Here is a 21,295-nt window from a genome sequence, read left to right as displayed (position 1 = left end):
TCCTGCCCCGACACTGCCTGTCCCACCCCAGCTCAAGGCAGCTCCGGCTCAAGGTCGCGGGGCTTTTGGGGGCTGCTCCACATCGCAGGGGGGCTGCCAGGTAGGATGTTTGTCTGAGCAAAAATGTCAGCACACGGCTTAGTAACTGAGCTCTGAAGATCTCTGATCCCCCAAGGTCTCTGTTGGAAGAGCATCACGAACAGGATCCACCATTTCTAAATTTTGCCTGTTGCAACCTGCTTTCTTACGTCTACAGATCGCTCCAGCAGAAATCTTGAAGCTTAAGCTGCACATGCACAAAAATCACCTGTATCAGGTTTCCCAGGTTTCTTACCTTCTTTGATTCTGACTCAGCTGTCAGGTAACAAAATGCTTTTTTGCTGCATTTCCCTCGAAGAAGCGTTTATTGTTATCGGTGGTTTCACACAGCCTTGTCTTTATACAGACCAAGTTGGTACGCTGACAATGGGTAGACTTGCATAGGATTACTCTCTGTATGCTTGACTCGCTTTACACAATAAAACGTTTCACAATAATAAATGTTATGCAAACTTTGTAGCAAAAAGAATTTAGTGCCATGATGGCTTATGCCATTCTTCTATAGGAAAATATTCAACATACAAATATACCTAAAGCAAACCACAATGGCCTTGAAGCAAATCCTGAATTCAAGATACTCACCAGATTCAGGGTTGGGATGACGTACTACTTGCACACATTTTCCCTCAGCCAGAGGATTGATATCAGCAGCGAACAGACCTGAAGAAGCCGCCTCTCAGCTCTGAGACTTGAATCCCTTCTGCATTGCAAGATGAGACCTTCTTGCTTGCCATAGCCTCCCTTAAATCCAGATCCTTTCCTTGGGAGAGACTTGCAGTATCACCCACCAGGTTCCTGGGGGACAAGTACAGTGTCTGCCCTGAATTTGTACTCATGGGAAGAGGATCACCATGGATAATCCCTTGTGCGACTGAGAGCTGTAGATCTGTACTATCAGACGGTAACTGATGCCAAGTGCAAAAAAGGTTTTAAAGCAGTGTGGCTCTGGCAGCAGTGATGTTGAGCTTCCATGAGTCAGAGTGCATTGTCTGGGGCTTTTGATAAACATGTCATTATGTGAGACGTGACACTGTGTTATGTCACATGTGAACATCAATTTACATTTGAAAACGGAAAAGATCATATGGCGCATAGCAGTGAATAATCAGTGCTGGAGTCTGGATAGTATTTGCACTCCCACCGTCTCACCAGCTCCATAACAGAAGTACATGGGACTGAGCACCTCGAAAACATCACGCTGAGACCAAGAATGGTGCCAGTGTGGGGAAAAGGAAGAAGAGATTAGACTAATAGGTGTCTCTGACCACTCTTAAAGACACAGCCACAGAATGCGCACATCTTTATACACCGATATGTTGAAGGAAGGTCACTAGGGTCCAGCAGCAGCCACGGAGCACAGGTTGCTGGGACAGAAGAGGAAGCAGAGATGTGAACAGTGCCTCCTCACCAGGAGTTGCTGAACTTAAGTAGACGTCTAAATCCCCTAATCCCTACAGCAAATTCATCTGCAGGGCAGCACCACCCAGCATTACCATAAAGCAAAGGACAAAGCTTTTTTCACCTATGTTGGTGTTCTATGACCGGAAAGAAACGGAGAAGATGGGAGGGAGGAGCTGCTATATGATACCAGGTCACTCGGTGACCTCTTTACTGGGTGCAAAGCGTGCACCCAGCAGCTGTTGACAAGCTGTTGTTCACAACCGGCAAGCAGAATACTTTGAGGTTTCAATTCCAAGTTTTGGCTCAACAGAGATTTCAAATAAACGGTGATTCATGTTGAGTTCTGACCAAGAAGCAGTGGCAGGTTTTGTTTCAGGGTTGGCTCTTTGACTGGAGTCCTTGCTCAGCCTCCGTGATGCACTGTTCTGCCATGTGCCACACGATGTGCGCCAATGGCATAAAGGCAATAAAACCAAAGTAACACAACTAGGAAAAGAAATGTGTAAGTGGGGTAAAAGAGCAGACTCGCATAGGTCAGCAGAAGTAAGTTGCATATCAGAGACAAAATGCTATTGAGCTTTTTTGTATGGAGCTGCCACAAATCACATCTTTCACTGTTTTATTCATTGGTCTCATGATAATCTGCAATTATAAAATATGCAATCCTATTAAGATAAGAATGTATCCTCTGGCCCACAATACAGATTTTCTGAGGGCTAGAAAAATAAAAATACAGAAAACAGAGAGAGAAACACAACTGCTATTTCACAGTAATAAAAGATTAGTAATCTCACAATGTAGAAACAGATAGTTCTCAACAAATGGTAGCAATAAAATAATATTGCTGCATTATTACTAAACAAAGCACATTGATGAGAAGTTTATGCAACTGGAAATAAGAAACATAATTGGGATTGTTGTAGTAGAGGATGCTGTATCTCATTTGGACATAAGATTAATAGTGTGCAGCTTCAGTTATGGCAATATCATGGGAAGGCTGGGGGTTGTGGATCTTGTTTCAGATGATCCCTTTCATACCACCGTCCAAAAAGCGTCACAGTGACAACTGGTTTTGTTGGTCTTGTCGTACTTATCAAGCGCCCATCATTCAATACCTGATGGAAAAAGGTAAGAGAAGGAGATGATTAGAGGCGTACCCATATGAACATGCTAAGACCTCAGAAAAATGTGACAGAACAGGAAGAAGGTACGTCAGACGATATCCCTTACTGAAACTAGTAACTTCATTAAGTCACTTACCTTCATTAAGAGGCATTTAATAATCTGATTATTCACTATGAGCAAGTTCCCTTTGGCTGTTTTGAGAGAGTTTATTCCGTTACTATCCCACAGAGAACCTAGCACGACACAGCTCCAGATGTCCCATTACCTCGAACTCCCCGGAGGCCAGCTGCACCCCACTGTACAAGACTTCTGGAAAGACGTAGTTAGTGCCAAACGTGCCGCTGAGGGAGAACATCTCAAACTTGGTCTGTGCCGTCTCCACCGGCTGCCCACACGTGTTCGGGTCTGTGCTCTTGCACTTGAGCAGCGTGCATATCTGCGGGGATGAGAAGACAACAACATGCTTAGCAAGACAGAAGCACTCTGGTAGGAAAGACTTGTGTCATCAAAGCTAGTGTGTGTCAGAGCAGGTGACTGTCACAGGATTTCTTTCATAATCTTTTAGCAACTCCTTTTTCAGTTGTAGTTTATTTTTTCACCCCTTGATCTGATTGGGGGTATTTCAGACCTGCATTGCCTTAGTAGTTAGAAATAAGCTGTTTCTGACATAAGTACTGCCAAAGCACCTTATTTCATCCCTGAAGCCCAATCCTGTCACTTCCACTAATTCTTCCAATTGCCAGGTCTCTTGTTTGAAGGTTCCTTTCCCACACGTCTTAGTAAGATGAGCTTGTGAGTGGAAATGTTAGGCAAATGAAACAAAGTCATCCTCATGGGTACGTTGTGTAACTGTACACGGAGGTCCTGGTATTTGTACATGATGCTAATGACAATTGATTAGATAGCCTGGTAGTCCATGGGAAATTTGAATTTGATGTTCTCTATCCAACTCCTGGTGAATATATGCCAAGGTGATGAAGTTAGCATCCTCTGTTACAGTTTTGTGTCAGTAGTTGCAGCATCAGGAATGGCAATGTTTTCCTTATGTCCTTAGAATTAATTATCCAGCTGATAAAAGCTCATGGACATCATGAAGAAATATGAAGTAGAGTTAGCGCTCCTGTGAAGATTCAAAGAATGTTGGCTGGTTTTGCTGGCAGATGATGGAGTCTTTATATTTGTGTTAGATATTGGGGGACAGAAGAAGTGTATTTGCAAACTCAGAAGTTTTATGCATCAGCAGACATGGTTTTGTGCTGAAATGCAAATAAGCAGAGAAATAAAGAATAAAACTCTCTCGGTATGTTCTGAGGAAATGAAAAAAATACTGAGGGAAAAAGGAAGAGTAGAAATTCCTGTCTTCTCTAGAAAAATTCAGTACTGGTAGAGACTATCTGTCAGCTTCCACAATCACTGATACAAATTTTGCAAGTGAGCCACCAAGAACTGAATTTATTCAAGCTGCCTTCTTAAATGTATTAGATGAGCTGTTTGCTGGTTAAACCCTCCCCTCATATCCTGGAGTCTGTACCAGCTGATACTCAAGGGCCATGTTGACAGACAGAAGTAACTAACTAAAAAAAAGTTAATCTGCTGGCACAATGACTTAATTACGAAGGCAAAGAAGGTTTTCTAATATGGCTTTAAGCAAATTCAACTGGAGCATAACTCACTGTCTTCCCAAACATTTGATTAAAAAAGAGGAAGAGTGGACATTTCCAGTAAAAGTCATATGCCAATTCAGTAAACTTCATTGCTATGACTTGGGTAATGACAAAAAATTAACATCTCTGTGACTCTAAATTATCAGAGCGTCTCATAAAGATAGATGTGATCAACTGAGTTTTTAACAGCAACTCTTTGATGAAGATTACCGAGAAGATTCAGAACACTTACTGCAGATAGTCACAAAAGAGGACCTAAATGTAGCCAATATTGCACGCTTAAAAAAATAGTGAGTGCACTCTGGGAACTTAACAGAGGTTTAGAGACCTCTCCACTGCATTTGTTGGATTTAAAGGTAAGCAGGCTTGCATGTTTTAGCAACTACTTCTCATTGCTAACAAACAGGACACCAGGACTCCAGCATACAAGAAAGTCATTGTCTTTTTCCCCCACAGAGCTGAAGGTTTCTCCCTGTAAAGAAGCTTCCTAAAATAAGCGCCCTCCCCTCCAAAGAATCATTACCTGCAGATAGTATTGTCCTTCAACAACATGAAGCCCATCAAAAGCACCCAGCACATAAACTTCATCTTCTTGTTTCCCTGCCATCTTGTAGCTCAAATGACAGCAGAGGTCTTTCTGGCAAACAGTGAGATTCCCCTCAGGGTTAGTGAGCTCAGTGAAAGTGAATTGATCATGGAAGATGAGTCCTTCGAAATCATGGTCATTTGGTGAGAACCTTTTGACGCTCAAAGCATATGAGCTCCACTTGACAGCAGGTGGGGAGGGAGGAGAAAGGCGAGGGTGTGAATCTAGTTCAGCAATGAGGAGGTGACCATCCTGAGTCTCCATATTGTAGTAGTATGTTCTGGCTCCGTCTGGTGCGTAAATACCACTCCCTGACGAGGAAAAAAAAAAACCAACGTATTGTCCTTTTAGTTGTCCCTACTGCTAGCTTATCTGCTATTTTATAAATGCCACAGAAATTTTAGTCTCACCAAAGGTGACCGTTTGCAAGTCAGTACATAGAGCTCATGCTTTGGCAAAGAATAGCATTAATTGCCCTGAGTGAGGTCTACTCAGTGTAGCCAAAGGCAGAGGATGTTATGATATTGTTGTGTTTATGGCCTCCTCAGTTCTCTTGTCTACTGTACACAACAGAGGAGTTGCTTGAGAATTCCTTTATTCTCAGATAATTGATGTGAAAGGACAATTTACTGATTGAGACCATCCAAAGCACAACATAAGCAAGTACGAGAGCCCATCCTGGTGAACACAGAAGGAGACAGCAGCTGTCCAGCCCCATTTACTCTGGCTGAGGACTCCTCCTCACGTGAGGAATTCACACCTGACCAGTGCCAAGCGACAGAGGGAAATCAAAGATCTGTTGTACCCATCACTGCTGAAGAGCCACATAAAATGGAGAACAAGCAGTAGCCTGTCAGGCATTTCAAATGAGAAGCTCCAAGCCAATACTGTGGTTTCACAGCTCAGTGAAGATACCGGTCTAGCTGAAATATATTATCCCACAAGCTAAGCTCTAGAAAATCAGTGCTACACTCTTGTAAGAAAATGCAGACTTCTGAGCAGTCTTACTGCAACAGGTCTGAAAATTTGTTTTTAACACTTTTCCACAACTGTGTTAAATAGGGCTACAAATAAGTCTTTCATTTGGCCAGAATAAATGGAGCCATGTATGTGGTTTACAAGTATATGTACAGTTTGGCATTCACTCACAGACTTAGGCATGGAGAGAAAAAAAGCCTAAGTTTCAGAAGTTTCTACTCAGGTAGAAGGGGCAGGAATTTACTACTTGTTTAGAGGCATTAAAAGAAAGAAAGGTAAATCCTAAGAAGCTAGGGCGAAGAAAAGAAAACACCACAAGTTTTTCTGTGCCTTGTATGGCACCAGTAGGGACAAGGATTTGTCTGGTTTAAAATTTGGTCAGTAGACTCTTCACCTTCCAGATAAATACATTACATTCCTCTGTAAAATCACCTTGCAGAACAGGGAATAAACTTTCATGGTTATAAAGATTTTTTCAGACAGAGTGAGAATTAATTACCTGTCATCGCCAAGTTGATGTTGTGAGTATTTGCTGAAAGTAAATTGACACCCATGCCCATAGCCCAGGCAGAGTGAAACTCAACCGCCGTCAGAAACGGCAGGACGTTCATCCAAGCCGTCGGGAAGAGCACGGTGTCCACCTGCAACTCGCTCACCAGGACCACGGCAGGCTCGCGGAAAAGGATGTCGAAGCAAGTGAAAATACCAAACTTCCCAAAGGGCGTCTCAAAGGTGACAGCTTCTGGCTCTTTGGGGTAATTAAACTGAGTTTCTGACATAAAGAGATTATACTGTAGGGGAAGGAAAAAAGAGAAACGAGTTAAAAGTCACTTGCTCCAATATCCTGGAGTCATTCCCTAAAACTGTTCAGAATGACTAGAGAAGCTTTGACCTGTGTTTGAAGCCTTCCCATGTAGGACGTCAGGCTAAGATGGTATGATCACCAAAAGACACATATTGACCTGGCATCTAGCTAGGAAAGCAACTGGCTACCTGCAGATCGGTTGGTGTCAGCCACCTGCAACTCCCATAAAAATAATCTCTCCACTCTCACCACCTAGTTTATGATTCTAGTGACCTGAAAGACACACAGAAGAGAAATAATAATGGAAGAAGAGCATGGAAGATCTGGTGCCAAGAGACAGGATTGATGACCTTGGTGTGAAGATGCACAGAAGGACTGGAAGCACACAGCACCAGCAGGAAGCACGAGACAGGACTGGGAGATTGCAGAGCAGAGAAGAAAACAAAGGCTGTGGTGATGGGGGAAAGGCAGATGATCTCAGCCAACAGAAAAATCCAAGTTTGTGACATTCTCAGCTTTCTAACACCTTCCTTCTTCCTTCACCTTCACATTTCCTGAAAAAGTCCTTTAATCTCCAGGTGGCCTGGACAGTAAACACGTCTACAGAGCCAGAAAAGAGGTTCAGGTTTATGAACTTGGAACTCAGCGCCTGGACCGTGCCAGGCTGACACACAGGGGACCAGACTCCCATTATCGGTGTCTCCCTCACCCAGTTTGCTTATAAAGAAATATCTTGGCATCGTCTCTGAAGAACCAGGTGAAATACTGGGCCCAGAGTGCGTTAAATAAACAAGTGACTTCAGTCTAGCCACATCGGCATGATGTCTGGCACACGACCCCCAGACAACTTTGATAAACCTTTGATAAACCACTGAGTGCAAATGTTTCAATGCCCTCACCTCTTTTTACACCCAGCTTAGATCCATGGTTTTGTCCAGATAATTCCCGCTATGCAAAAACTGTGCTGAAACATCATCAGGGAAAAAAAACAATAGGAAAGGGTCTGTCTGCCTTAAATCAGTCTACTCATCTAAGAGAAGATGCAGATGAAAATTTTAAAAACCTGGAACATTAAGGGGTAGTCTTGTGAAAACCTGGCACTGAAAACTAAAGCTACGTCAGCAACAGGATTTCCAGTAATAGGGTGTTCACGAACTGAGGAAGCCAACCAAAGCCATACGCCACTAAACTGGACCTCAGCAATCATTTTTCATTCTAGTCTGCTTTGAGAAACGTGACAGCAAATGCAAATTTGGAGTTCACACTTCACAACAAGAGAGGGATTCTTCTAATCTTAATTAAGTTTAATTAATTTATCTTAATTAAGTTTAATCTTAACAGAAGAAAAAAATCTACCATGGGACAAGGGCTGGCATTTAATTCTCTTGCCAAATGGAGACATTTTGGAAGTAGTGGAAAAATAGCTTCTGATTTTCCAAGGCCACTTTACCTTGTGGTAACGAGCCACCAGTTTCCCCTCTGGGTCAAAGACGACATCAGTGTTGTACTGATAGCGACCGTCGCGGGGGCAGCCGGGATCACTGGAGTTACATGGCTTCTTGTCCCCGATGTTTGCAACCACATAGATGGAGTTATTCCTGGCCATGCAGCTGAGTCGTTCCTGCACCGGAGCAGGAGCAAATCTAACGTATTTCAGGGGAAGAAAAAAAAAAAAAAAAATTAAAAAAAGACTAGCAAAATCTATGCTGTCAGTGGTGTCCATCACCGGGGTGCTCAGGGCACACCGGCAGCACCTCCGATCCTGCAGTTCAGGCAGACATACAGGGTTGCTGCAGCACTGCCTCAGGTTGCTTCCCACACCTTGGGGTACGTCCTGGAGCCCTCCCATCAGTGTCCGAAGGGACATGCCACCCCTGGGCTGCCTGCCAGCACCCCTTGGCACCCGGAATGTGCTCTGCAGGAAGTAGAGGGCTTTCCCTAGGGCTGGGAAAGGGCAGGAGAGGGATCGCTGGGCAGAGGAAGAGACTAATTTGGTGTCACACGGGAGAATATCTTAGCATCTGGCACCTGAGGACCATAGCTCTGGGCCCTCGACACACCGAGCAGAGTGGAGCTGTGGAATAGTGCAGCTGGTGTGGTCAAGGCAATTCATCTCCTCCCACGGACAGGAGCGCACAGTCCTCCAGCCGTGGCATGAGCAGCAGAGTGATACTCATTTCAAGATGTGACAGGCTATGTGCCGTAAATTGCCAGCACTGCTGAAGCACCCATACCAGGCCAGAAAGAGAGCAGACATCCCCCTCTGTAAGGTGGTGATGCATATGGCTTTGCAGGGTGGGCAGGGGCCACACAGGAGGACCACCATGCAAGATACATACATAGCACCAAGGAATAGGGCAGGCCAGACTGTGATGGCAGGCATGCTAGTAAAACAAGCTGCTAATGAAAACCTCGATTTAGAACAGTGGAGAGACACAGAGGTCACCTTCACAAAAACTGACTGTGGGAAGAACCGGAATAAAGACCTGCTTAGACACGCTGCCACCCCACGCCCCACATTCACTGAGAGACTCTATGTATTTTAGCTGCTTACATCTCAGCAAAAAGTTGCACATCCTGCACTTCTCCCTGTTGTGAATCTTCCTCTCAGGATCGTTGAAGAATTATATCCTCACAGATGTAACAGCATGCTCTAAGCACCTCATCATCGAGCAGGTGCAGAAAGCCGTGGTGAAAAAGGCAGACCACAGCTGCAGATCCATGGCTGAGCACTTACTGCATGCTGTATTGATCTGAAGGCCAGCGCCCAGCTATAGGTTAGCTTGGCCATCCTGGAACGTGATGCTTGAATGAAAGATCACATTCTACAGCACGGAGAGACTAGCAATTTGGACTTTATCTTATCTTAATTGGGAAAAACTAAGATTGAAAGTTTCTGGACATGTAACACTCAGAGGTTTTTTTGGACTTTGACTACTGACCTCATCAGCTCTGTTATTAGCTGCTCAGAAACTAGTTCTTGGCTGTCCGCAAAAATGGTGTGTGTGCTTTTGTTTAAACACGGCATTTGTAAAAAAATCAAACAAACCAACAGAACAAATAAAAAACTAGTGTTAAGTATTTACAATCAATTCTGTTCAAAAGAGTGTGAAAAAACTGCAAACAGAATGAGAAGCAGCATATTCTGGCATCAAAGCTTTTCCAAGTGCAAAAAAATGTGTTTCCTCTACATTCAATAACCCAAATTTTGTATAATGTTTGAATTTCTCTTTAAAGTGTCTAATTAAAAAACCTTTTTTTTTTTTTTTAAACAGAGTTCCCTCATCGACTAGGCATGGACATGCCATATATTTTATCATGTAGCTTACCTTCATATGCAAATTTAATTGGAACTTACCCTCATGTCAAAAGCATTAGCAGTTCTTACGCATTACTGGGAGCAGCTCATGACTCCATGAGACACCGCTTTGAAACCACACAAATCACTGCAGAAGGAATCACCTTGTGGGGTCGGTGCAGGGAATCCAGTTCACCGCCGGATCAGGGATGTCCTCCAGGTAGGGGTAGATGGTTTCTCTCGTGAAAAGCCAGCCGTAAATGCCGTCTTCAGGAGTCACAATGATGTGGGCGCCCTGACACAACAGGCTCCGTTAAGAATTCACCCATCAACAGATAACCAGGAGGGTCAACAGGAGGAGAAAACACTAATTAACAACGCTTACGATACACCTAGTACCTGCTGGGCGGCTTCCCTGATGGCCCCTTCCAAGACATCCATGTTTTTGTTCATCAGGGCCAAAGCATCGTCGGGAGAAACGGGCTTATTCGTGGCATCTGGCAGGATGACGGCGTGCTCGTAGACGGCGGCAATGAAGGTGTCGGAGGCAAAGGCCTGAAGGACCGCGAGTGCAAACACCGCAGCGTGCAGGAGGGGCTGGGAAGGGAGCATGGCTGATGCCTCGCAGCTCCTAGAATGCTCTGAGTCATGGACAAATGGTGCGAAAGGAGCATGCGTAGAAAAGAAGAGAGAGACAAAGTTTAACTTTGAAGGAGGGTGGAAGTGCTGGTCTGTTAAAGCATTACCTTGGAATCAAGCGTCGCTGGTGACACACGGGAATGTCTAACAGTACACAGTAAGGATGTCGCAACTCAACGAGACTGAAAAACTGGGCAATGCCAGGACTAATTGTGCCAATATAAAAATTAGTCATTAAACATATGGCTAGAAAGAACAGTCCAACTTTTGTTGTAATACTTTCTCTGTCATCGATTGCGATAGACTTTTGCTATCTATGTTGGCTCAACCCTGATACCCAGGTGAAAGGTGGATGTGTCACCCCTGGAGGTAGTCTTCTGTGAGGTCTGAGTAGCAAAACTGAGGGTCTTAAAAACTGCTTTATTCTAGCGTCTTCATATTCCCCAATTCCTGTGCTATGTGTGAGTATGTGCAGCTTGCTTCCCTGAGTTTCTTTAGATCACAGTCATTACATTAGCACCCCACTGTACTTAGATGTAGTACACTTAACATGCCAGCAGCAGAACTGTTCCTTGCATTTATCCCGGTGGTTCTCCCAGTCACTTCTATTTGTCTGTACCTCACTTTCCAACATCCTTCTACCAGAAAATGTGCATCTGGAGGGAATGTTTTCCTCTGAAATCAGGCAGGTAAGTACCTCATTGTCTGGCTGCCTCTAGCCTGAAGCGTAAGAGCAGGCTGGTTTACCAGGCGCGGTGGCATGCCTGCTCCTCTGCTCACCTTCCCTATCCCCAGGAACATGCTGTGTATTCAGAGGCTTTCATTTTTAATCTTCAATTCAGTTCAAATGCATTTTTTGCTATGACATACATTTTTTTTAACTTTCTAGTAGTTGCAGTATTCTCATTTGGAAAAGGTTTTCTGAACAGCGGGAGGCAGAACAGGCTGTGCCTTCAGCTACAGCAGACTGGCATTGCAGAGCTGTCGCAGAAGTAAGACAGAAATGTGGGTGAATGCAAACACCAGAGTGTTCCCTGCAAGAGTAGCGCTGACCAAGGGTTTCAACCATTAGGAACACTGATTTGCATCTGGTAATGTTCACTTCGAAGTACTTCTCTACATACATTACTAGATGCAGCATGCTCATTCAGAAGCCTTAAATATGAGCCTTTAAGAGGCTGCAGTAGAGATTTCAGTGGAGATTGAAGTGATGTAGCTTGGAAGCCTTTCCCCGCCCCGTGTTTTTCTTACCAAATGAAGTATGGTTTGAGTCACATTAACCACAATTGGACAAGTCTGAAGGAGGAAGCAGGAAACGCTCCCTTGTTTCGCAACAGCTAAGACAACAGTCAGCCCAGAAAGGAGACTGCCAGGGCAGGGCTGAGCAGAAAAATTTGCAAGTGTGGGGCTGGGGTACTGCCCTGCAAAGTTCAAGTCATATCGCTGGGACAGAGGGGGTTCTGTAGTACGGTGGGATGAAGACATCCCTGTCTGCCTCTGTACCAGCAGGCACCACCGCCTACCGCCTGCAGAGCTGGGAGCTCACCCAGGAACAAGGAACAAATGCCACTTAATCAAACAAACCAACCCACTCAATAAAACTTATCAAAACTACAGCAGTTCAGGCTATCCATGGCAGTGGGCAATGTAAAAGGAAGCTTATCCTAGAGCTCCCTCTATTTTTCACACCTCCATCCTCCCAATCCATTCTCCCCACCCCTCTACTTGCACTCTCCCCCGTCTCTGCCACTGCGGGATGATGGCAGTTATCTGAGGACTTACTTTTGTGCAACAGGATGCAATTTGTTGCTAAACCAGCTTAGCTGTAGAAGTCGTCTGTCTTCCGACTGTGGTCCTGCTCCTCTTCTTGTGCTAAGAGAGACTGCGTGGAGCTCCTCATTCGAAGGAGTTCACCTTGCTGTGGAGAAGCCAGCGTGAAGGATCACATCTGCAACCACGCAATCACTGCAAAGCAGCGAGGACGTGCAGGCGGGATGAGGAAATCAGAAGCCACCCATTTTTAGCAGCAGCACGTAGCTAATAAGCACATAATCGCTTAGCCGTAACCAGACACCAAGCCCTAGGGCGCAGATGTAAATGCAGAGATACAGTCCTTTTTCTCCACAAACAAGTGGAGTGTCTTCCAATACTTCTATTATATGAATTGTAGTAGGTTACAATTTAACACATTTACAGACTAAGATCTTGTTTTTACAACATTCACTTTGTTCAAAACCAATGTATTTTGCATCCTGCAAGTCTATGTTTTTTATGATGTTGGTCAGATTAAATGTGAACAACATTTTTATTTCAGAACAAACGTGCAGAACAAACAACAGAATTAACCGCACGTAGAAATCTTAGCTGTGCCATGCCAAGTAAGCCAGTCTACTTACTTAGAAAATACAGTCTGCAGGGCCAGTGTTTTCGGTCTGTTCCAGCTGTTCTCCAGCCTTTCCCAACACCTGCCTGCACAGTCCTGACCCTCGCTCCCACCAGCACAAGCAACCATTTCACTGGAAGACAGATATGTACCTGCAAAATCGCTCATTTTGAGAATTTTTGATGTGGACCCACCTGACTGCTTGAAACCGGTGACACAGTTATCAACAGTTTTGTGGAAAGGAGATTTTCCACACCCTAAAACTATGGCCAGAAAGATTCAAGTAGACTCCTCCAGCTGTAAGTTAGGGCATGGCACGATGACACATGACACTGTGTGCTGAGTTGAATAACTGTTTTTTTAAGCAGTGGTGTTTTGAAGTTTGTTTTCTTTTTCAAAGTAAACGATAAAAGTTCAACCATTGGCCTTCAAAGGTTCTGTTAATCTCTAGTTTAGAAGTGTGTGTTCAGAAATGGGGCAGAGCAGTGTTGTGGAAACGACTTCTAATACTCCACCAAAATTTTCAAAGAATTAAAAATCGGTTGTTATTGGGCCACAACCCACTGCTATGTGCCTGAAGCCTACACCACCGAAGTCAGAGGAATTTATTTTCTATTGTCCCCAGTGTCAAGGTCAAGCCTATGACAACCGACCCTATAGTGTAAAAATACATGCAGAGCTGCCCAGCAGAGTAATTTATTTTTGCTGCAAAATCGAGCCATTGCACATTGATTTGTTGACTATGTTGTTAGACAAGGCAACTTGAAAAATAGAATGTCATTATAATTATGGGTATTAACATTAATTAACATTGTGATTAATTATGATTAATTAGCATTACAGAAACAAGCAGATGAGATCTTAAAGGATCTGCAGTGAAATCATGGTGAAGCTTGCTGTGTGCGTGGAGGGTCCTTTTCATACCACCTCCCAAAGAGTGTTACACTCAAAACTGGCTTTGATGTACTAGTCCGACTTATTGGACGTCCATCAGTTAGCACCTAGTTATGGAAAAGTAAAATAACCAGGAACATCAGCATAGCAGTACTACTGTATGACAAACACAAAATAATATATTCATTAATCACAGAATCACAGAATCGATGTGGTTGGAAGAGACCTCAAAGATCATCAAGTCCAACTTTTGCCCTAACACCACCATGTCAACCAGACCATGGCACTAAGTGCCACATCCAGTCTTTTCTTAAACCCCTCCAGGGATGGTGACTCCACCACCTCCCTGGGCAGCCCGCTCCAATGCCTAACGACCCTTTCTGTGAAGAAATGCCTCCTCATTTCTAGCCTGAACTTCCCCTGGCGCAGTTTCAGACTATGCCCTCTTGTCCTGTCACTTGTTGCCTGGGAGAAGAGACCGACCCCCACCTGGCTACACCCTCCTGTCAGGTGGTTGTAGATAGCAACCAGGCCTCCCCTCAGCCTCCTCTTCTCCAGACCAAACCCCCCCAGCCCCCTCAGCCGCTCCCCATCAGACTTGTGCTCCAGACCCTTCCCCACCTTCGTTGCCCTTCTCTGGACTCGCTCCAGCACCTCAAGGTCTTTCTTAATGTTGACCTAGCTGAGAGATGTGAAGTCTGAGAAAAACTACACTTCTGTCTTGAGCAAGATCTTGTTCCAGGGAATTTGGGGGAACAGGGAAGAAGGGAATCGGCAAGATGGACATGCAGTATGAATGCAATTAGGAAAATCAGGCAGCAATAAAGCTGCCTTGAACTCAAGCCAGCTACCAAAATAGAGGACACTGATAACTACCAAGTTGCTCCTGTGTCCTGTACTGGCTTTTTGACCATTTTCCAAGTCTGACAACTCACGAGCGTGTCCCATTACCTTGAACTCCCCAGGAGCCAGCTGCAAAGACTTCTGGAAAGACGTAGTTAGTGCCAAACGTGCCGCTGAGGGAGAACATCTCAAACTTGGTCTGTGCCGTCTCCACCGGCTGCCCACACGTGTTTGGATCTGTGCTCTTGCACTTGAGCAGCGTGCATATCTGCGGGGAGAAGGGTACAGAAAGGTAAAATACCACTAAGCATTCAACAATCAAGAATTGGATTTGATTGTGAGAAAAGCTGTCATGATGAAGAAATGGTCCAATACTTCCACTCATTTATTGAGGCCAAGAGGATCTGTCGGTGGCACTTGAAACTTTGTAAAAAAGACAGTTTTTTGCCAGCACCGCAGCAAAGCACCGTGTCTGTGTGTACACACGTGTGTTTATAAGTTACGTGTGCATTCACGCATAATGCATATGCATTTAGTCATAGACGTGGAATAGTTTGTGACCTAGGAAAGTTACTTCAGCTCTGGCTGAGTTTCCTAAAAAACTGATGCCACACTTATTTGCCTACTCTAGTGGGAATACTCTAAAGATATAGAGAAAAATATAAAGATGCAGGACATTAAAAAAAGCCTAACAGCGAAATTTAAAAGAATCAATACACTGACAAGCTATGTGAATACAAATGTTATATCCGTGTTTAGTTTCTTATTTTTGTTAAGATAACCACATGTTAGAGAATCACATCAGCACAATGGTAAAAACCACTGAGCAGAAAACAGCTCTCTGTTGTGACAAGAGCATCTCTGTGAAGACAGGGAGAACTCTAACAATCTTCTCTCCCTTTTGTACACATATATGGAAACCTCCTTGAAGCACAGGGTCAACTCAGGGTCTTCGCTTTCATCATTTATAACACAGACAGAAAAGAAGGATCAACAGCCCTAATGAAGTCAAAATGCATCATGAAGAACAGAAATGCTTTCAGAGGTACCTAAAAAATGCCTCCTTTTAAACCCCCTCAATCAAGTATGAGACAAATGCAAAGGGGCTGCAAAGAGAGTATTGCAGCCTTCCCACTGTCCAAATAAGAACGGAAAACTTTTACCTGCAAATAATACTCTCCTTCAACAACATGTAGCCCATCAAAGGCTTTCTGCTTCTCTGCCATCTTGTAACTCAGATGGCCGCAGAGGTCCTGCTGGCAAACGGCACGATCTCCCTTGGGTTCAGTCAGCTCCATGAAGGAGAAGAGATCATGGTAAACGACCCCACTGAAGTGGTGGCTGTTTGGTGGAAGCTGTTTCATCCCGCTGGCGTGCAATTTCCAGTTAACAGCAGCAGGATAGTCAGGAGAGAGACGTGGGTGTCAACTCAGTTCTGTCACCAAAAGGTGACCATTTTCTGTTTCTGTATTGTAATAATATGCTCTCGGACCATCTGGGGCATAAATACCACTCCCAGCAAACACGTAACATCAGAAAGCTTTTAATCCAAAAGCAAGTGTATGGGGCAAGTAAGCAGTCTTCACTAATTAAACATGTGCCAAATTTTATTCTAATATTTACCAGATTGTTTTGAAACTAAATTAAGCCTTCACAGACTACAATCCTAACAGAATGCTTTTTGCAATCAATGCACAGAAGACCAAACTCTGATACTTCATGTATTGTGACAAAATTAGTGTGCTAATTATATGCCATTATATATGATTTAAGTGGCTGAAGCTATACATTCCTCAATGAGTGTAGGTGCATTAGAAATCAATATTTCTGATTAAAATGAATGGTAACACTGTCAAGTCAAAAAAGTTCTGTAAGGAAAAGATATTACCAAAAGTCACATCTTTATGCAAGCTCTTTACATAAATACATAAATCTTTAAAGCCTAGAGTAAAACCTATCCATAAAGAATACAAGTTGTATGACATAGGGTCACCAATGACCGAGAACTGAAGGAACAGCCCCTCTCTGCTTTTATTTGGAAGTCAAAATTTAGGACTACATTTTAGCAACACCAGTAAGTTTCTCTCACTTCTGCAAGCACATGCAAAACTTATGCTTGACTTCTAGCATCCGCTCAGGAAAAATACACAGGGAAAACAGAGCCTGCAAAGAAAACTTGGCAGACACTCTGCAGCCCAGAAGTAAGGTTTGAGGACTCACCAAAACATTTCCCAGAGTTAGATTTCCACCTAGTGGAGAAAAAAAGTTTGGGCCTTCACATCACCAAAACATCGCTAAACAGCAGGGTTAGAAAATGAAGAATCACATGCATAAACTCCCAGGACTGATCATTTAACAAGTAAATAAAGGTGTTCTAGTCAACGTAAGCATTTCTGAGTTCTTACATACCACATTTTGACTTCCTTTTTATCTGTACAAGTTCTCTTGTCCTAATCCTATTGACATGTGTATGCATGCCTAAAGCTGATGGGAATTTCTTGCTCAGGTCAACTGCACTACATAGATAAAAATGTTGCTCATGCGAACAAGATCAGTTAGAGCAATATCACAGTACCTGCCATATCATAGGACAAGAGGAAACGGTCTCAAGTTGTGCCAGGGGAGGTTCAGGCTCGACATTAGAAAGAACTTCTTCACTGTTAGAGTCATTAAGCATTGGAATGGGCTCCCCAGGGAGGTGGTGGAGTCACCATCCCTGGAGGTGTGCAAAAAACGTTTAGATGTGGCGCTTCAAGACATGGTTTAGTGGGTTTAGCGGGCATGGTGGCATCAGGTATACGGTTGGACTTGATGATCTTTGAGGTCTCTTCCAACCATAATGATTCTATGATTCTATGATCGAAAGTGGAGATGCACATATTTGCTGAAAGAAAGTTGACGCCCATCCCCATGGCCCACGCTGAGTGAAACTGGACCGCTGACAACAGTGGAAGAGTGTTAACCCAAGCAGTTGGGAACAGAATGGTGTCAACCTGAAATCTGCTTGCCAAGACCACAGCTGTGTCATGATAGAGTATGTCTGCACAAGTGAAAATGCCAAAGTAGCCAAAGGATGTGTTGAAAGTCACAAATTTTGGATCCTTGAGGTAATTAAACTGTTTTTCTGTCACAAAAAGGTTGTACTGTTCATGAAAACGAAGGAATGGAGAAAAAAAAAGATGAGAAAAGAAATCAAACCATTTAAATCGGACTAATACTGAATATAATACTCATTTACTTAAATGCAAGTAAAGGAGAATACGTTTTGTGAACATGCCATATCTTAATTTTGAAAAAGAGACTTCATATCACTGCAAAAATATCTGTGATTCTGATTTATACTAGTAAAAGGGATTTGTATTTACTTAGCAGGAGTTTAGGACATTAATGTTTTAATATCTCATGTGTCACTTCCTATTGAGAAACAGTAAAAATAGACAGCTTATTGAGCTTTAATGAATTTCATTTCACTACTTGCTATGAAATTCAGAATTGCAGGAATGAAGAGATCTTAAGGCAGTGGCTTTCACCTGCCCTCTGATACCTGCTCTGTAACAACTCTATGCACAAATACATTTAAGCCTGGGAAGCAGCTTCTGTTTCACATCTTTAACCACCCGAGGATCATGCACTTCCTGAACATCGTAAAATCCCCTCACCTTGTGATAACGAGCCACCAGTTTCTCTTCTGAGTCAAAGACAACGTTGGTATTGTACTGATAATGACCATCACTTGGGCACCTTGGATGACTGGAGTTACACAGCTTCTTGTCTCCTATATTTGCAACCACATAGAGGGAGTTATTCCTCGCCAGACAGCTCAGTCTTTCCAGCACAGGTGAGGGAGCAAACCTAAGCAGCAGGGAAGGAGGAAAGGAAATAAAACATGAAAACCAGACAATCCATAAAAATGCCAACACTGACTACGGATCACAAGAATGATAGGTTTAAGTTAGTCATATCTAATATGAGACTGTTGTTTTCTGTTATTCAACAGAAGGCAGTGGTTTCGTTCTTCAAAATTTAGTGTGCTGAAACTCTGGTTTCGCCTCACATTGACTAAATGAGGAACACAGGGGTTTCCTTGCAGTCAAAGCAAATCTTTGCACCTCCAAGTCTCCCTTCTGCTGCCGGCGTGTGGCACAGCGTTGATGTTACACTGACACACAGGCGAATCTCAGCCGTTCTACATCAGCTCTTGATTTGGCTGCTGTCCTGAGGTAGCTTAGGATTGGTTTCTTCTATGCTATGTTTTGTTATCTTTCACCAAATATTGCAGCTTCAAAAAATGTGCAATTTATTAAGGAAAATACCACATCATGATTCAAAAACATAAATTTGAAATTGTGCAGTATATAATTTCAATAGTAGCTGTTATTTTATTCACAAATATTCCTAATATTCCTGTATCTTAAACATTTTCTATAACATGCATGGAACACATTACTGAAATATAGATTCTGTAGGTTTTTGTTTTTCTTTTAAGTAAATCTCAACCTTTATGAATATGCTAACTAAAATCAAAAAAATTACAGCCAGAAAAAGCAACAGAGAAAAATTATGAAGGAAGTTGTCTAAAGCTATTTATGGCAACTACATGATGTCTAACCTGCCTTCATTTCACAGCAGTTGTTCCAAGACATTTAAAACTATCAACAACCACTCCTAAAGGTCAGAGTCTTTCCCATCGGACCGTTCCCCTGTGCACAGCAGGGACGATACCTTCCAGGATCAGCACACGGAATCCAGTCCACCTGTGGGTCTGGGATATCCTCCAGGTAAGGGTATATTGTTTCCCTTGTGAAGACCCAGCCGTAAATGCCATCTTCAGGAGTCACAATGATATGGGCACCTTGTTATCAACATACAACCCCAAAAAACACCATTAAGAAAAGGCATAAATGGTCAGCATTTACCAAAACTAATGTCTCTAAGGAGGTCATAGTACTTGTCTGGCTGCTTCTTTGATGGCTGCTTCCAAAATTGCCATCTTTTTGTCCATCAGCGTCAAGGCCCCCTCAGGAGAAACTTCAGTGTCCTCTGACAAAACCACGTTGTGCTCGTAGATGGCTGTGGTGTAGCTGTCCAGGGCAGAGGCCTCCAGAGCAGACAGCACCAAAAGCACGGCAGAGGCAGGAGCTTTAGGAAGCCCCATGTCTGGAGCCTGGAAGTCGCCCAAGAGGAGACCAGGACAAGCAAAGATGGGGGGCTTTAAATGGAAATCCTTGCACAAAAACCTGGGAATTTCCCAGAGCAGCAGAAAGCCAACACCAGGAGATGCAATCACCCTGCCCGGAAAGTCTCACAACATCAAAGGCAAGAGAGCCACCAGCATTGAGCAATTCTGCCTTACACAACCGGCAGAGAAGTCACTGCCGTGCTGCAGCTGAAAAAACACGTGTGTCGTCAGATCTGAGAATGATTCAGGCGTGGCATCGCTGTAGTCATGCAGTTCAAGGCAAGCCCGGGTCCCAGCAGGAAAAGAAGCCAGAGTTTGGGAAATCTCAGCAAAGACCAGCACGGACACATTCAGGGCGTGGGTTCCAGGCAGGGCTGGAGGGGGCAGGCGGCCGGCCCCGAGCTCAGTGCTGCTGCACCGACACTGCCTGTCCCACCCCAGCTCAAGGCAGCTCCAATTAAGCTGAGTACAGCTTGGCTATGCCTGGCACAGTCCCTACTTATCACAGCTTCACAGTTGTACAACTGTGTTAGTAACGGCAGATGGGTATTCAGATCTGCCACCGCATGAGACAAGCACAGCACCAGCCAAGGGGTTGCTGAGTTTCCCATAGGAGATCCCATTGCTCTGCCTTAACCATGGTTCCAGGACCCCTGGTTCATCATGGCAAGAGAACATGGTTGTGAGTTGATTTGAACAAGTGTGGAAACCAAGTTTGGAAACCAGGTTTCTTTTGCCTCTATTGTGTATGTGAAAGAATGAAGAGGGAAGAAGACGTGTTGCCAGAAAGCTAGATGGGTTAGTTAAGCCTGTCTAGTTTCTACTGGAGCTCTGGTGAAGTTCATGCATTGCAGGACAGCTTATTAATTTCAATGACATTTGTGCTCTTTCTGGTAATCCTGGTCACTTCAAATACTAACAGCACAAGTCAGGTAAGTGACCAAGTCATTCCACAGAGCCAAGTAAGTCTCATGTCTACAGATCTGCATCTTGTGCACCTTGCACCTATCGCTAGTCCTGTCAGCTTCTCCTCACCATTGGCACTGGCAGGGTCAGCATTTCATAATGGGCTGAGGTGTACATTCCCAGTTTTGGTGAAGTCTAACACCTGATACAAAAGGACAGGGAGCTATTGCCAGGATGTTCCAAGGGGAAGCCTGCTCTTTGGTACCCTGATGTAGCCAACTGAACTGTGAAGTCAGAGCAGTTCTTCTTGCTGCTGCCTCAAACAGGGCTCTGACAGAGGAAGAACTATTTCTCAGGTAAATTCCAGTAGCTACTCACAAGAGAAACTGATTGGAAATTGCTAGGCCCAGGCAATTTTTTTCATTTACAGAAAAATGGGTACCACAGAGAACCCCTTCTAGGACCCAGTTCTGAGCTCAAGGACAAATTAAAAGA

At 43.9% G+C, this 21,295-nt stretch overlaps 2 protein-coding genes across 2 annotated transcripts; both read right to left on the bottom strand.

Annotated features, from left to right (window-relative positions):
* Positions 1 to 2,335: 2,335 nt before the first annotated feature.
* On the bottom strand, positions 2,336 to 10,568 carry LOC104164598 (pantetheinase-like). The gene is made up of 7 exons (XM_009703970.1): positions 10,356 to 10,568; positions 10,121 to 10,251; positions 8,109 to 8,301; positions 6,353 to 6,644; positions 4,813 to 5,186; positions 2,891 to 3,061; positions 2,336 to 2,615 (listed from the first exon to the last, which is right to left on the bottom strand). Exons 1-7 carry the CDS (start codon positions 10,566 to 10,568, stop codon positions 2,487 to 2,489), a joined length of 1,503 nt encoding a protein of 500 aa, XP_009702272.1. The 3' UTR covers positions 2,336 to 2,486.
* Positions 10,569 to 13,859: 3,291 nt separating this feature from the next.
* LOC104164600 (pantetheinase-like) lies at positions 13,860 to 20,977 on the bottom strand. The gene is given in 10 exon segments (XM_009703973.1): positions 13,860 to 13,979; positions 14,824 to 14,854; positions 14,856 to 14,983; positions 15,879 to 16,255; positions 17,591 to 17,858; positions 18,375 to 18,567; positions 19,438 to 19,573; positions 19,669 to 19,839; positions 19,976 to 20,063; positions 20,930 to 20,977. Coding segments are annotated over 10 exon segments (1,560 nt in total).
* Positions 20,978 to 21,295: the final 318 nt, after the last annotated feature.

Source organism: Cariama cristata, unplaced genomic scaffold (genome assembly GCF_000690535.1).
Source record: "Cariama cristata isolate BGI_N322 unplaced genomic scaffold, ASM69053v1 scaffold16407, whole genome shotgun sequence".
In the NCBI taxonomy this organism is placed as follows: Eukaryota; Metazoa; Chordata; class Aves; order Cariamiformes; family Cariamidae; genus Cariama; species Cariama cristata.
The sequence above is the reverse complement of the archived record's forward strand: the minus strand, read 5'-3'. Positions and strand labels throughout refer to the sequence as shown.